The 15,637-nt window shown below is 44.5% G+C and overlaps 1 protein-coding gene across 3 annotated transcripts in view; it reads left to right on the top strand.

Annotated features, from left to right (window-relative positions):
* Positions 1 to 15,637, top strand: part of PRICKLE2 (prickle planar cell polarity protein 2) — a 347,805-nt gene that overhangs the window by 291,834 nt on the left and 40,334 nt on the right. For all 3 annotated transcript variants that reach the window (XM_045832341.1, XM_045832343.1, XM_045832342.1), the window contains 2 exons: positions 5,094 to 5,280; positions 11,608 to 12,483. In XM_045832341.1, the coding sequence (XP_045688297.1) occupies positions 5,094 to 5,280; positions 11,608 to 12,483 (1,063 nt within the window). The remainder of the gene's footprint in view (positions 1 to 5,093; positions 5,281 to 11,607; positions 12,484 to 15,637) is intronic.

The raw sequence follows: 15,637 nt of genomic DNA, 5'->3' as shown, positions 1-15,637 counted from the left end.
CTCTGTTGTATAACCAACACATCATCCAGTGGCTTCCTACACAGAAAAAAAACACAGACCACTCCACCTTCTTATATTAACCCTTTCCAGAGAGATGCCCCATCTGTTCCTGGTTGTTAGCTTGTCCATGGCTGTGGCTGGCTTTACTGAACACTGCAGTCTCATGGACATCTGTGCGGAAAGGCAGTTAGTTTCTGTACCTGAGGAGACTCCTGGCAGTAGGTCACTTCAGAATGCTTAGAGAAAGAAAAACGGCATTGTGCAGCTTTAGATTTCAGCCGGAATCCCAGGGAGAAATCATCAGTAATAATGTGCTACTTTTATCTCAAGTTCTGTTTTCTTAACTTCATTGGGACAGATTGGTTTGAGAAGAGAAGAAAACTGGTAGCATCATTTAATTTTCCCACAATATACCAGAGTTCTGGTGATGACTCAGGAGGCAGATGGATACACCATTTGGATACCACTGCCCCGCACTCTAAGAGGAACGTGGATTTGCTACCCAGAATCAGAAAGCAGACAGGAACACAAGGCCCAGACCTGGTGCTTTCTCCCACCAGAAGAACAGCCAGGTATGATCTGTAACCTGGAAGAATACAAAACCTGATTTAGTTTTAAAGGTTTGGAGCTTATTGCTCAATTTAAAAAAATTTAAGGGTTTGGAGCAGAAAGGAGAATGTTCTAAAGCTGACCACTTTTAAGGGAATCATTTGGAGAAAATCTTGCCCAGGGGTTTTCTCCTGCACAAAGTACAGTTTTGGTTCTATCTGACCCTGAAAGCAAAAATGTGAGACTGTATAAACACTCCATTTTTCAGTCAGAGTTCACTATTGCATGGGAATTTCTTCCTTACAAAATGCCTATGAAAGATTCACTCTTCTAGGAGGAAGTAAATCAGCCTTAACTAATTTGGATTCTCATGCCTTTGGTGATGTTCAAGAGAGACCCTCTAGACAGGTAGTTGGGAAATGGATTTCAGGTCCAGCCCTGTAATTCTAGGCAGCCACTTTACCTTCACAGTTTGGTCTCCACATCTGAAAATGAGTGCTCATGATATGACGTTATATTATTTAATAGCAAAGAGAATGTGATGATTTATGTGCTCTCTAATTTTTGTTTATTGAGTTATAATTCACATAATATGAAGTTCAACCTGTTAAGGTGTACATATTCAGTGATTTTTAATATATTTACAGAGTTGTGCACCCATCATTACTGTCCCATCCCAGATCATTTGCATCACCCCAAAAAGAAACTGTTGATTAGCAGAAACTTCCCTTTCCCCCCTTTGCCCAGCCCCTGGCAACCGCTAATCTTGTCTCTGTCTCTATGGATTTACATATTCCAGACATTCATATAAATGGAATAATACAATATGTGACTTTTTGTGTCTGACTTCTTTCACTCAGCATGATATGTTCAAGGTTAATACATACTGTAGCATATATCAGTACTGTATTTGTTTCCATGGCTGAATATTATTCAATTGTATGTATCTATCACATTTTGTTAGGCATTTTTCAATTGATGGACATTTAAGTTGTTTCCACTTTATAATTATTATGAATGATGCTGCTATGAACATTTATGTGCAACTTTTCATATACACATATATTTTTAATTCTTTTGAGTGTACACCAAGGAGTGGAATTGCTGGGTCATATGAAAATTCTGTTTAATTTTTTAATATATTTTATTGATCATGCTATTACAGTTGTTCCATATTTTTCTCCCCTTTGTTCCCCTCTGCCCTGCATTCCCCCCCCACCAGCATTCCCCCCACCCGCCTTCTTAGTTCATGTCCATGACTCATATATGTAAGTTCTTTGGCTTCTCCATTTCCTATACTGTTTTTAACCTCCCCCAGTCTATTTTGTACCTACCATTTATGCTTCTTATTCCCTTACTTTTTACCCCCTCTCCCCAATTCCCCTCCCCACTGATAACCCTGTGTGTGATCTCCATTTCTGTGATTCTTTTCCTATTCTAGTTGTTTGCTTAGTTTCTTTTAGTTTTTGTTTTTATTCTTATGTTCAGTTGTTGATAGGTGTGGATTTGTTGTCATTTTACTGTTCATAGTTTAGACCATCTCCTTTTTCTTAGATAAGTCCCTTTAACATTTCATAAAATAAGAGCTTTGTGATGATGAACTCCTTTAACTTGACCTTACCTGGGAAGCACTTTATCTACCCTTCCATTCTAAATGATAGTCTTGCTGGATAAAGTAATCTTGGATGTAGGTCCCTGCTTTGCATGATTTTGACTATTTCTTTCCAGCTCCTTCTTGCTTGTAAGGTTTCTTTTGAGAAATTAGCTGATAGTCTTATGGGAACTCCTTTGTAGGTAACTCTCTGCTTTTCTCTTGCCACTTTTAAGATTCTCTCCTTATCTTTAATGTTGGGTAATTTCATGGTGATGTTCCTTGATGTACACTTCCTTGGGTCCAACTTCTTTGGGACTGTCTGAACCTCCTGGACTTCCTGGAAGTCTATTTCCTTTGCCAGACTGGGGAAGTTACCCTTCATTATTTGTTCAAATAAGTTTTCAATTTCTTGCTTCTCCTCTTCCCCTTCTGGTACCTCTATGATTTGGATGCTGGAATGTTTAAAGTTGTCCTGGGGTTTCCTGAGCCCCTCCTCATGTTTTTGAATTCTTGTTTCTTCATTCTGTTCTGGCTGAATGTTTACCTGTTCCTCTGCTCCAAACCATTGATTTGAGTCCTGGTTTCCTTCCTGTCACTCCTGGTTTTATGTATGTTTTCCTTTATTTCACTTTGCATAGCCTTTATTTCATACTTCATTTTTCAACCGTGTTCAATCACTTCTGTGAACATCCTGATTACCAGTGTTTTGAACTATACCTCTGATAGGTTAGCTATCTCTTCATTTCTTAGTTCTATTTTTGGAGCTTTGATCTGTTCTTTTATTTGGGCCATTTTTTTTTGTCTTGGTATGCCTCTTATATAGTAAGGGGCAGAGCCTTAGGTATTGCTAGGGCAGGGCAACCAGTGTAGCTGGGTTGTGGCACTATATGTGGGGCAGGGGTCTAAAAGGAAACAATGCCACTTTCTTGACTCTCATCTGGCTTTCAGTCACTTCATCCACTTCTCACAAGCAACGTGGGGCCTTCTTGTGCTGAATTCTGGGTGTGTGGGCTTGTGTACATTTTGGGACCCTGTGGGTCTTTCCAACAAACTCTTCTGTGAGGCTGGGAGTTTCCTCTGCCACTGCAATTCCCACAGGTTCTTACAGCCAGAGGTTTTGAGGCTTTATTTCCTGGTGCTGGAACCCCGGGTTGCGTGGTCTGTCTTGTCCCCAGTTGTTCCTCCTGGTGCGGCCTCATGCAAATGTTGGACCACCCAGTCTGCTAGCCACTGCCTTGCATACCTGGTTCCCCAGCTGCCACCTTCCCATTTGTCTGCTCTGTCCCAGCTGCCCATCTCTGCCCCTCTCAGTCTGAATGAATGTTTCTCCTTTAACTTCTTGGTTGTTGGACTTCCATAGAGTTTGATTTTCTGGCAGTTCTGGTTGTGTTTTTGTTTTTAAATCTGTTGTCCTTATTTTGGTATTGGGAGGAGGCAAAATGTATCTACCTACACCACTATTTTTGCTGGATGAAATTCTGTTTAATTATTTTAAAGAATCCAAACTTCCTTCTACAACTAACCATTTTACATTCCCACTATCAATAAGTAAGGATTCCAATTTCTCCGCACCCTCCTTAACACTTATTGACTGTCTTTTTTTATTATAGTCATCTTGGTGAAAAGTGGTTTTGATTTGCACATCCTTAATGGCTAATAGTGTTGAGCATCTTTTTATGTGTTTATTGACTATTTGTATATTTTTCTTTTTTGAAGAAGTTTCTAATCAAATCCTTGGCCCATTTTTCAATTGGGTGATCTTTCTTTTCATTGTGGAGTTATAACTGTTGTTTATGTATTTGGATACTAGTTCCTTATCAGATACTTGAATTGCAAGTATATTCTCATATTCTGTGGTTATATTTTCACTTTCTTGATGATGTCCCTTGGAACACAAAAGTATTTAACTTGTATAAAGTCCAGTTTATTAATTTTTTCTTTTGTTGCTTACACTTTTAGTGTATCTAAGGAATCATTGCCTAACCCAAGGTCAGGAAAGTTTATGCCTGTTTTTTCTTCTTAGCATTGTATAGTTTTTGGATCTTTAGAGCTTCAATTCCCTTTGAGTTCCTTTTAGTGTATGGTGTGAGATAGGGGTTCTGATTTATTCTTTTGTATGTGGCTATCCAGTTGTCCCAGCCCCATTTGTTGAAGAGACTATTCTTTCTTCCTTGAATGTCCTTGGCACCCTTATTGATAATCAATTGGCCATAAATTTTTGGGTTTATTTCTGTACTTTCAATTCTAGTCTGATTTACATGTCTCTTCTTATCCCAGTACCATACTGCCTTGATTACTGTAGTTTGTGGTAAACTTCTAAATCTATGCTTTGAAATTTAAAAAACTCTATATTAAAGGTCAAAATGCAAATGATTCTGAGGGCTTGTAGATAGTGTACATGAAGGTGGCTCATATTACCACAACAGTGAGTGGTGAAGAGTATGCCAGACTGGAGAACTAACTGCCCATCTGAGAACAGCAGCCCCTCCTCAGTTTGAGCTACTGTGGCCACACAGGAATGTATACTGAGTATTGCCAAGTATATATTTGAAAGAGGAGCCAGGATTCCAGGTGTTTATATGAAAATTCCCATTTTAAAAAAGAATATTGTGTATAGGCCAAATAAAACAGATATATGTGTTCACAGTACCCATGAGCTGTCAATTTTTAGTCCTGTTTTATATTCTTCATAGTAGAATATTCTTTCTCTCATTAAAATGTGGTGAAAGTAATTACTGCCGAGGCCAGAAAACATGTTTAATCATAAGTTAGGCAAATCCAAATGCAGGAGCTGATTTAGATATAAAATGAACATATACATATCAAATTTTATTTAATAATTTGTGGATGGGACCTGCTTTCCTACCCTTCTAGTATGGGGCTCCTAGCTTTTCTCATTTAAAATGCATTCTCATGGCTGGTCCCTAACCATTTTGCTTCCCATCTCCAGATCATCTTTGCTGACGAATGCACCGAAGCCGAGGGGCGGCACTGGCACATGAAACACTTCTGCTGCTTTGAGTGTGAGACAGTGCTGGGTGGCCAGCGCTACATCATGAAAGAGGGAAGGCCCTACTGTTGCCACTGCTTCGAGTCCCTGTATGCAGAATATTGCGACACCTGTGCCCAACACATAGGTGAGGCATCACTTGGGGCTCAGCTTGGTCCTACTGGGACTGGACTCCCATTGTGTCTAGGGTAGTTATAATCTCTTTGGTTGCAAATGATAGAAACCCAATTCATACTGGCTTAAGTGAAAAAGGGAATATTTTGGCTTATGTTACTAGAAAGGCTAAGGAGTATGTTGGCTTCAGGTAGGGATGGATCAAGGGTTCATACAAAATCTGGTTTTTTTTTTCTTTTGTGTTTCACTTCAGCTTGTCTTCTATTGGCATCATTTGGGAGCAAACTATCATCTTATGCTGGCCAAGATGACCCTCCAATTATACAGTCTTAGCATTTGTATTCTATAAAGGAGTGGGGCTGTGTCTCTTCCAGTATCTAAGTCAGGTTTTCTATATAAGAATTCCATAGGTTCTTGTTTGGTCATATATTCTGCCCTGGAAACAAGAAAATAAGAGATTCTTAGATTCTATCAGTCTGCCTGAGTCATAGGCCCACCCCTAAGGTGAGACTGTGTGATGTACAGACCCACTACTAATGGGAGGGGGAGAGTTCTCAGAAGGAAAATATAAAGAGATGTCTTCCACTGCCTCCATGGAAAAAACTCAAAGGTCAAGAGGGAAGAACCAAAGCAGTTCTCTTTATAGGAAGGGAAGTCAACAAAACCAAATGGTTTCTGGCAAGCATGTCTTTAAAAAAGGTTGAACCAACCAAATACAAAACAAGAGAACCTCAGATAGCTCATAGCTATAAACTCCCCAAATTAGTGGCAGATGTGAGATGGTGAAAATCATTCCTTTGCATATACTAGCCAATTTGTTCAACCCTCCAACACTGTTCTGGATCATGCTGCATCTGTGGCTTCTTCATTCAACTTCTGGCACCTTGAGAATGAGCCACCCTTTAAAAAGAAAAAGAATTGGCAGTGATGAATGTCTGTGAGCCCAGCAGCCTGCTCTTCCTCTGGTTTGTGCAATTCCAAGAAATGTACTCAGAAGCTGCCAGCTTCTTACCCACAGAAGGTAGATGTGGAGATAGTATTGGAGCCCATTTTGCCCCACTTTGAAGATTTTATTGGGAATAGAAAGAAATGGCTTTATTTCAACTTTGTTGAACTTTGTTTCAGCTTTGTTTCCCTTGTTCATCAGAAGTGATTTAGTCAAATGAAAAGTTAGCTAGCAATTTGGAGAAGTTTGTGTATTGATAAAAATCACAGCTTTGTGGACAAGGCACCGACATCTGCTCCATGGTCCTTTGCTGTTTGGTGTCTATCCCAAACTACCTGCTTCTGTGAGGCCTTTCCAGGCTGGAGGCCTTGTGAGGCCCGGGGTTAAGCATTGCTATGTCAACCTTTGTCCAGCAGCATCCCCTTCTGAGGCCTTGAGTGATGCATGGATTCCCTTTCCCCAACCCCTAAATACCTCACTCTCTTGCAACCTGATGCCTCAACCAAGAATCTAACAGCTTTCATTCTCACAAGGACAAAACAATTAGAGAGACAAGCTTCTTTTTATAGTTAGAGTTAGGGAATGGGAACCTTGCTTTGGACAGGTGGCTGGGCTGTGAGGAAGTGTAGAGGTGGGACACTGTCAGGGAGACAGTTCACCTTACCTTCCCCACACTGCTTGTGTGGATTCTGGGTCTGTAAGTAGGTGCTTACTCAGATGACTACAGAAAACTTACAGCAATGATACCCCCTTCTCATTAGTATTTCTATTTCTTCTGTCCTTTTCTATTGAGACTACAAGGCCTCTCCAGAAACTGCCACTTAGAATTTTTGTTCAGCAGCATGGAAGAGAGAAACTCTGACTGTCACCACAGCATGTACACTGCAGAAGGCCCTGTTTTCTTCTTTCTCGCTTCTTCTAGGTTTTTGAGAATAGTGATTGTCATTCCCTCTCCTTTTCTCTTAAATCCATAAAAAGGCATCCATGTTTTACCAGAAAAGAGGATCTTAGTGGCCTGTAGAATTATCACTGCTGCAGTTCAAATGCTGCCCCTGATTTTTTGCTCTAAATCCACTTTTCTGTAAAATGTAATTTCCTGTGACAGAGAAAGGGTGTGCTCTCTATCATATATACCACACTCTCTGGCTGCTTTGCTCTGACTATATTTTACAAATACTCCATATTTATATAGCTCCTCAGAGCAGACCCTGCATCAAACAGCCGTTGCTAGGGCAACATTACTTCTGCCTGCTCACAGCAAACAGTCCTATAAACAGACAGCAGCTTATAGCTGCAGTAGATACATCTACCCTCAGAGAAGTACTTAAAGGACTTGAAGTAGGGGAGCACTTACATGTGGACCAGCAGAGCCTTTTTCCAGATGTTTAGAGTTCAGGAGCAGTTCAGAGCAACATCTGACATGGATGATGTTTATCAGTGTTCTACTGCCTGCTGGGCCAGTTGGTAACACCTGCCCCCTCCTCTTTCCACAGAGCCCAACTGGCTGGGAGGCCTCTGGCCCCAGAACTAGGGCCCTGCTGTGTATCTGCATGTCTGAGCATGTTTCCTTGCAGAAGCACCAAGAAGCTGGAGGAGGACAGGCCATAGGAACTGGCCTTCAAGTACCTGAGACAGGGAGTGGGAAGGTTGAGGCTGCTGGGGATCTGTGTGAGTAGGAGATCACAGTACGGACCCAGGACAGCCAGGATGTCAGCAGGAGCTCCCTGCAGGAGAAGGGAAAGAGAGAAAAGAGGGAAGACTGAGCCAGCCTTAGAGCTCTCTCCTGGCCTGCATCCAGACAGTGGCCCTCAGAGCAAATAGGGAGAAGGCATTAATTCCTAATAAAAACACAAAAAGAGCAGTTAGAATAGTTATGGGCACAGGTCCAAGCATTATCTGCATAGTAACTCAGTTAATCCTCACAACTACCCTATGAAATAAATATTACAGTTATCCCTATTTCACTGTGAAGGAGACTGAGGCACAGAAACAAAGCCACTTGCCTAGGGCCACATAGCCAGATAGCAGCAGAACCAAAATTTGAACCCAGGCTGATGGGCTTCAACATCTTACAGCCATCTGGAATGGCAGGGGGCTGGGATTTGAACCTATGTTGGTCTGAGTCCTGATGCCTCACTCTTAACGGCTAGAGAGTTCTGCCTCTGGGTGCTGCCTGCCCCTGCTGCCAGGAGCCCAGGAGGAAGTGTGGAAGGAGCCACAGGTCTGGGTCAGCTGTCTCTGGCCCACCCCAGCCAGTTCTTACTCCTGCTGGGAATGCTGTGCTGAATGAAAATGAGTTGATTCAGTGTCCCTTTCCCCTTGGGATGGCCCTTGTGGCTGGTCCTGACCCTCTAAAAATTCCCTCTTAGTCCCTAGGGCCTACAACTAATGCCTCTCTCTCCCTGGGCTCCAGGGATGGACAGGTAAGTGGTGAGAAGGCAGGCAGGGCCAGGAGAGGCTGCTCTGCTGTTTGCTTTTGTTCTTGTTCTTATCTTTTTCTCTCAGTTTTTTGTTCACTGCCTCTCTGGATAAGCCTCTGAAGGTTATTCCTGGAAAGTCTGGGCTCGGGATTCTTAACCACCAAAGGCAAAAGATCCTGTTCGTACTGCCTTTCTGGAAAGATTTTCATCGGCGGACACCAGAAGTCCTGCACAGGTCCCCTTCCCTCCCACAGTAATTGTGGGACAGCACTCTCAGTGGGCTGTCCCTGTTACAGAACAGAACAAGGGCGGGGGGGGGGCCTGGGGACGATATACTATTATTTAAAGGCCCCCCAGGTCCGTCATGTCCGCCGCCCGAGGAAAGACATCTCTCAATGCCAGAGATTCGTGAAAAAGGAAAGGAAATGTTTATTTAATGCTATACAAACTTCAAGTAGTGACCTAATGTCTTTATCAAAAACCCCAAAGTCCCCCCAAAACACCCACAAACAGACACAGTCCTTCCTTCCTTCCCCCCTTTGCCCAGTCCAGAGTACCGTATCTCAGGGAAGGAAAATGAAGTCCATGGCTCAGACAGCCCTCTGGTTCTTAGTTAGTCCTCCTTCTCGACTGGGAGACCTCCCTGGGTTCCCGGCACCCTCGGCTGAGTCGCCAGGATCTTTGCTAAAACCAGGTGGTGGTTCCCCTCCTGAAGCTGCGGGGGTCCCCACTCCGTCCAGGCCTCGTGGTTCTCCCTCTCAGGGATGCGGGAGTCTCCACTCTGCCAAAGCCGCGTGGTTCTCTCTCGTAAAGCAGCACGGTTCTCTCTGGGATGCAGGAGTCTCCACTCCGTCAAAGCCGCGTGGTTCTCTCTCCTATGGCTGCGGGAAGGGAGAGTCCTCACTCTGCCAAAGCCGCGTGGTTCTCTCTCTCTGGGATGCGCATAGTTCTCTCCTTCTCAGGGCTGCGCATGGTTCTCTCTCTCTCTGGGATGCGCATAGTTCTCCTCCTCAGGGCTGCGCATGGTTCTCTCTCTCTGGGATGCGCATAGTTCTCTCCCCAATGGCCGCCAAGTCTGGGTTTTAAATCCCTGCGGCCAGTCTTCCTCTGCAGCCTCATTTCCGACTCCTCCCACACTCAGCTTCACATGCCAGAACTCGTATCCTTCCAGCTTTACTGGGCTGCCATCATGAGTCTGGGCAGGTGTGGCCCCATGTCTTGGAGCCAATCCTCTCCGAGCTCCCACGCAGGCGCTGTAGCTTGGGGGGGGATCTGCCCCCAGTCACGTGTTGGTGGGGAAGTTACTTCCATCCCCCCCCCCCCCAGAGATGATCACAGCTATTTAACATATCTAAGCGACCAGCCAAAGGCTATAGATATGTTAAATGACCATGCCAGAGGGTAGCTGCAAGGCTGTTGCTATGCAAAACAGCTCTCAATGGCCTTGCTCCATTTGTTCCTTCTCCCAACCCACACCCTGGGTGAGGGGGGGGGGGGAATCTCCTGGACACCTTAAGTTCTGGACCCCATTTCAAATGCCCATTTGGGGTCCCCCCTCTTGGCTGCACCCTGTAACATCCCCACAGGATGAGGCCCCAATAATATCTGGCTTTTGTTTTGCCACTTCAGAAACTGCTATCAAAAGAGAGACTCCCTGCATCACTATCTTAGCAACAGTCCCAGGTGACTCTTCTTGGCCAGGTGCAGGTTATGTGCTCACTCCTAAGCTAGTCACTTGGCTGGGAGATATGTGTTTATACTGGCAGTGCTGGGTCCAGATATAGCTTAAGCCCCATCCAAAGCTCCTGGCCCAAGAGTATCAGGGAGATGATACCCCTCAGGGAGATTAAGTCCCATGACCAGAAGAAGGCAGAAGGGACCCTGAGAAGCAAGTGCAGTGGGGCCTGTGGGAGGTTCTCTTACAGGTGTAACAAGATTATGTAAACCAGGTACAGCCCTGGCATGGGATGAAATGTGTTCTCCCTTTCCTGAAGAAGTTAAGCAAAGGGTATGGATGTTTATGGAGGGGCAATTTATTTGACAAACCGTGTCCAACTTTGACCTTACCAAGAGCAGATTTTTCCTTACCAAGAACAAGAGTCCATGGTTTTTCTTTTCCACTGAGCTTCTACAGTGATTACCCTTTGGAATGGGATACACTGGTGGTGGGATTCAATTCATCTGTCTATTCAACATATGAAGAGCCCCTACAATGCACCAGGCCATGTTCCTGGGGATACCAAAAGAACTCAATGACCTTGTCCTCATAAGGCTTCACGTTTAGTGGGAGAAAGAACTAATCAACAGGATATACATACTCATATCACAATCCAATGTCAAGTAGTATTAATACTATAAAGAAAAATGTAGCAAGTGTGGGCGGAGAATGATAGCATGATAGTAGGATGGACAGGACAACTTCTCCAAGGAACTGACTTTTAAGCAAACACCTAAGTAGAGCAAAGAAGGAAATGCCAATGTCATGGTGAGGAGCAAGACTTCCTGAGCACAGAGCTCATCTGTGATTTTCAGCTGTTTTACATTAGGCAAGTTATTTAACCTGCGGTCCTCTGTTTTCTCATCTGAAAAATGGAAATAATATTAAGAACCTCCCTCATACAGTGGAGGGGTTAACTGAGTTTACATATGTGCAAAGTATTTGTGATACATCAGTATCATGATTGCTATTAGTCTGGAGGAGTGTGTCCCAGGCAGAAGGATTCATGGGCAGGCCATTTGGATCTGGTTTCTCTACTCAGAGCAAATGAGTTAAGAAGGAGCTGACCAGTACAGCAAGGAGGTGCTAGTAGTAGGACACAATATCATTTCCTTGGGGGCTTGATCACTGACATAATGACATTATATTCTGCTACATCTGAAACCGAGGCTAGAACCCAGCAGGCTGTATGTTTCACAATGTAATGCAATAGTCTAAGCAGCCCGTCAGCCTCTTCTGTGTGACTTCTTTCCTCAGGGATCGACCAAGGCCAAATGACCTATGATGGCCAGCACTGGCATGCCACTGAGACCTGCTTCTGCTGTGCTCACTGCAAGAAATCCCTCCTTGGGCGGCCATTCCTCCCAAAACAGGGACAGATATTCTGCTCACGGGCCTGCAGTGCTGGGGAGGACCCCAATGGCTCAGACTCATCTGATTCCGCCTTCCAGAATGCCAGGGCCAAGGAATCTCGGCGCAGTGCCAAAATTGGCAAGAACAAGGGCAAGACGGAGGAGCCAGTGCTGAACCAGCACAGCCAGCTACAAGTGAGTTCCAACCGGTTGTCTGCCGACGTGGACCCCCTGTCACTGCAGATGGACCTGCTCAGCCTGGCCAGCCAGACACCCAGCCTCAACCGGGACTCCATCTGGAGGAGCCGGGATGAGCCCTACCATTACGGGAACAAGATGGAGCAGAACCAACCCCAGAGTCCCCTGCAGCTACTCAGCCAGTGCAACATCAGAACTTCCTACAGTCCAGGAGGGCAGGGGGCTGGGGCCCAGCCAGACATGTGGGCCAAGCACTTCAGCAATCCCAAAAGGAGCTCATCCCTGGCCCTGAAGGGGCACAGTGGCAGCTTCATCAAGGAATGCCGAGAAGACTACTACCCGGGCAGGCTGAGATCCCAGGAGAGCTACAGCGATATGTCTAGTCAGAGCTTTAGTGAGACTCGAGGCAGCATCCAAGTCCCCAAATATGAGGAGGAGGAGGAAGATGAGGAAGGGGGAATGTCCACTCAGCAGTGTCGGACACGTCATCCACTCAGTTCCCTGAAATACACTGAGGACATGACACCCACAGAGCAGACCCCTCGGGGCTCCATGGAATCGCTGGCCCTGTCTAATGCAACAGGTAGGTTCTGTCCATCCATCCAGCAGTCAGACGGAATGAGGGGATCTTGGGTGACCTGATGCTGAGCCTCAGGGTTTTCAAGTTTTTCCTGCCACATGCTCTCCAGCAGTTCACTGGGGAGGGTGCACCCAAGCATCAGATGGCTTCTTTAATTGGATCCCCTATATGCAGAGCCTGAGGCACTCATTTAGATGCCTGTGAAGTGTTGAGGGGATGCTTCCAGGGCAGGGTAGGGGGAGGATCCAAGTGAAGGATGCTGTCTAGACAGAAGTGCAGCTTCAGCCTAACCCCACAAGGGGCTGTGAAGGATGTTACCCCACACAGTTAGTTCCCTCTTATGACAAATGTGCTGGCATTTGGCACCATCATGTCAGTCAGTCATTGGCTTTGGGCTGCTGGTGAGCAACTGGGAGATGAGGTTGTGGATATGGGGATGCAGCAAGGCAGCTCCTGTCAGCCAAAGGCAACATTCAGGAGAAGGGGCCCCTGTGAGTGGGAGGCGGTGCTCACAAAACCAGGTGCTGCCTGGGGCACCAATGCATCTGCAACAGCTTCCAAACCCCAGTATCTCATTAGGGAGCTGGTCTTAATGTGAAAATAAAGACGAGAGAGAGAGAAAGAGAGTCTGATACTCACCGTCTCCAGGGAAATTGTCTAGCTGTTTTGTATGTGCACGTGAAGACATGTAGATGTTCTCTGGGATGGCACTACCCAAAGAGTCGTCTGAGGGTCAGGGCTGGCTGCAGTCCACAGTGAGATGGGTATTGAAAGGACAATGTTTAGGGACTCTGAGAGCAATTTGACAACAGCCAAGCGCATGTTTGTTGGTTCAGATACAGACCAGTGAGGGTGTTATAGAACCCAAGGGTGAGTTGTATGTGATATTGCTGTGTATCAGTCATGTTCAGGAAGGCACATATCAGTCCACAGTGGATTAAAAATAAACTGGCCCTTCACTGAGGATAACTTCAGAAGTACTGCTCTAATATGCACTAAGTGTACCTGCCTCTCATGGGCTGGACCTCCCAGCCCATGGGAGACCACCTCTACCCCGTACCACAGAGGTCCCATAGTCAAGCGTGTCTGGGTGCAGATTGTGATAAAGTAACATGTGTCAGCCTCATCTGAAGGGGACAGCTATTCTCAGCTCCAGCTGCTTGTTGCCACTTACAGGGTTATTTATTTATTAACTAACAGTGATACAGCTTTAACCATGTGCCGAACGTTGCTCTAAGCAGTTTGTAAATGTTAATTCAGTTAAATCATCACAACCCTATGAAAGAAGATGACTATTAAATTCTCATTTCGTAGTTGAAGAAACTGAAGCACAAAGAGGCTGAAAAACATGACCCAGCTTTTAAAAGGTAGAGAAAAGATTTGATCATGTGCATATGACCCCAGAGCAATTCTCTTAATCACTCCAGGCTGCACCCTAATATGAGTCCATGCTGTCAGATCTCCCAGTTGTTAACTTGTCTCTCAGACAAGTTAAAAATGAGTGTTTTTAAAAATGTGAAATCTCTGTAAACTCTCTAACAAGCAGAACATGTCTCTGAGTTGCAGGATGTCTGTCTGTACAGTGTGTTTTTAACTGGCATCCCCCTCAGATGCTTTCACATGTGTTCTCACCTGTCCTAGAGGACAGAGCGCAGATATCCTTTACCTCCATGTTTCAGATGAAAAAAATGAGGCCTTGGTGACTAAGCACCTTGCCTAGCAATTAGTGGAGAGTGATGACTGTCTGGCTTCCAGCCCAGTTTGCACTATTCTCAAAAGGTTTACCATATGTGCTATAATTATTTAAGAGGCCAGGAGATAAATAAGTAATTCATCCTTAGAAACAGTTCCTCAAAGCTAAACTACCTGTATTAGGATGACTGGCTGCTTGATTCAAACACAGGCTTCAAGGCCTCCTGCAAGTTCTGCTGCCTCAAGCCCTATAGGCAGGGCCTGGGAGCCTGCATTTCAGACACCTCCCTGCTGATGCTGATGCAAGCACTGTCTGAGAACTGTTGTTACTTGGTTTGGTCTGTTTTTTGTTTGTTTGTTTGTTTGTTTGTTTGTTTGTTTTGTATTGTTCTCACACTATGACTTGAGGAAATCAGGACATCTGGGGGTTGGGGAATATTGGAAAGACCATGTGGGTACATTTGAAAGACATATAGTCTCTGATCTTGAGAAAGAGGCAGGGACTTTATCCTCATGATTTTCTATGGCTCCTTGGGCCAAGCAACTAATGCCCCTCTGCCTCTGAGATTTTTGGAAAGCAGTGTGAACCACATATGAGACAGCTGAGAAAAATTCCTCAGAGTAGCACTGTCCAATGTGGTAGCCACTAGCCAAATGTGACTACTGAAATTTGAATTCATGAAAATTAAAAGAAATTAAAATTTCAGGCCATGTGTTGCACTTGCCACATTTTAAATGTTCAACAGCAATGAACTAAGTTTCAAATTTCACTTGTTTTAATCAATTTAAATTTCAATAGCCACATGGGGCCAGCAGCAACCCTGTTGGACAGCACAGATGAGGGAAGTGAGCAGCTAGGATGCGCATGATTTTAATACCATCAATAGTCTCTTTGGACATTCTAACAGGAGCTCTGGTTTTCAGATTCTCAATTAATTAATGGTTTGGAGTTATGGAGCCACTCCCTCACTGGAAAGTCAGCCTTCATCATGTAAGAGTTATATGACCTTGAATAAATCACTTAAATTCTGTTAGGTCCCATTTCCTCATCCATGAAATTTCGTAGGGTTTTTGTGAAAACTAAATGAGAATGCATTAAAACTTGTTAATATAGTTCTTGACACATATGATCCTCTAAATAGTTACCTGATGCTTTTTATTGTTACTATTTCTCTCTCACCTTGAAGATACTGGGGCATAATTCTGGCCTCCGGGAAGTTTTAACTACTGACGTCTCCTGGCATCCACCAGCTTCACAGGCTTGCATTTATTTTCAGGTTTGCAAATGCTCCAGTGGGCTATCTTCTTCCTAACCTGAGAAGAACATGAGAAACAGGGAAGTGAAGAAACCCATTTTGTGTTCTTCTGTTTCCACAGACCTATTTGACACAATCTCACAGAAAACACAGTAGCACAGAAGAAAGATTGTAGCTAATATTCAAAACACTGTTTTGCCTTTTGTCAC

Source organism: Phyllostomus hastatus, unplaced genomic scaffold (genome assembly GCF_019186645.2).
Source record: "Phyllostomus hastatus isolate PE091 unplaced genomic scaffold, TTU_PhHast_1.1 phas_contig_16, whole genome shotgun sequence".
Classification (NCBI taxonomy): Eukaryota; Metazoa; Chordata; class Mammalia; order Chiroptera; family Phyllostomidae; genus Phyllostomus; species Phyllostomus hastatus.
This window is presented reverse-complemented; position numbering and strand designations above follow the sequence as displayed.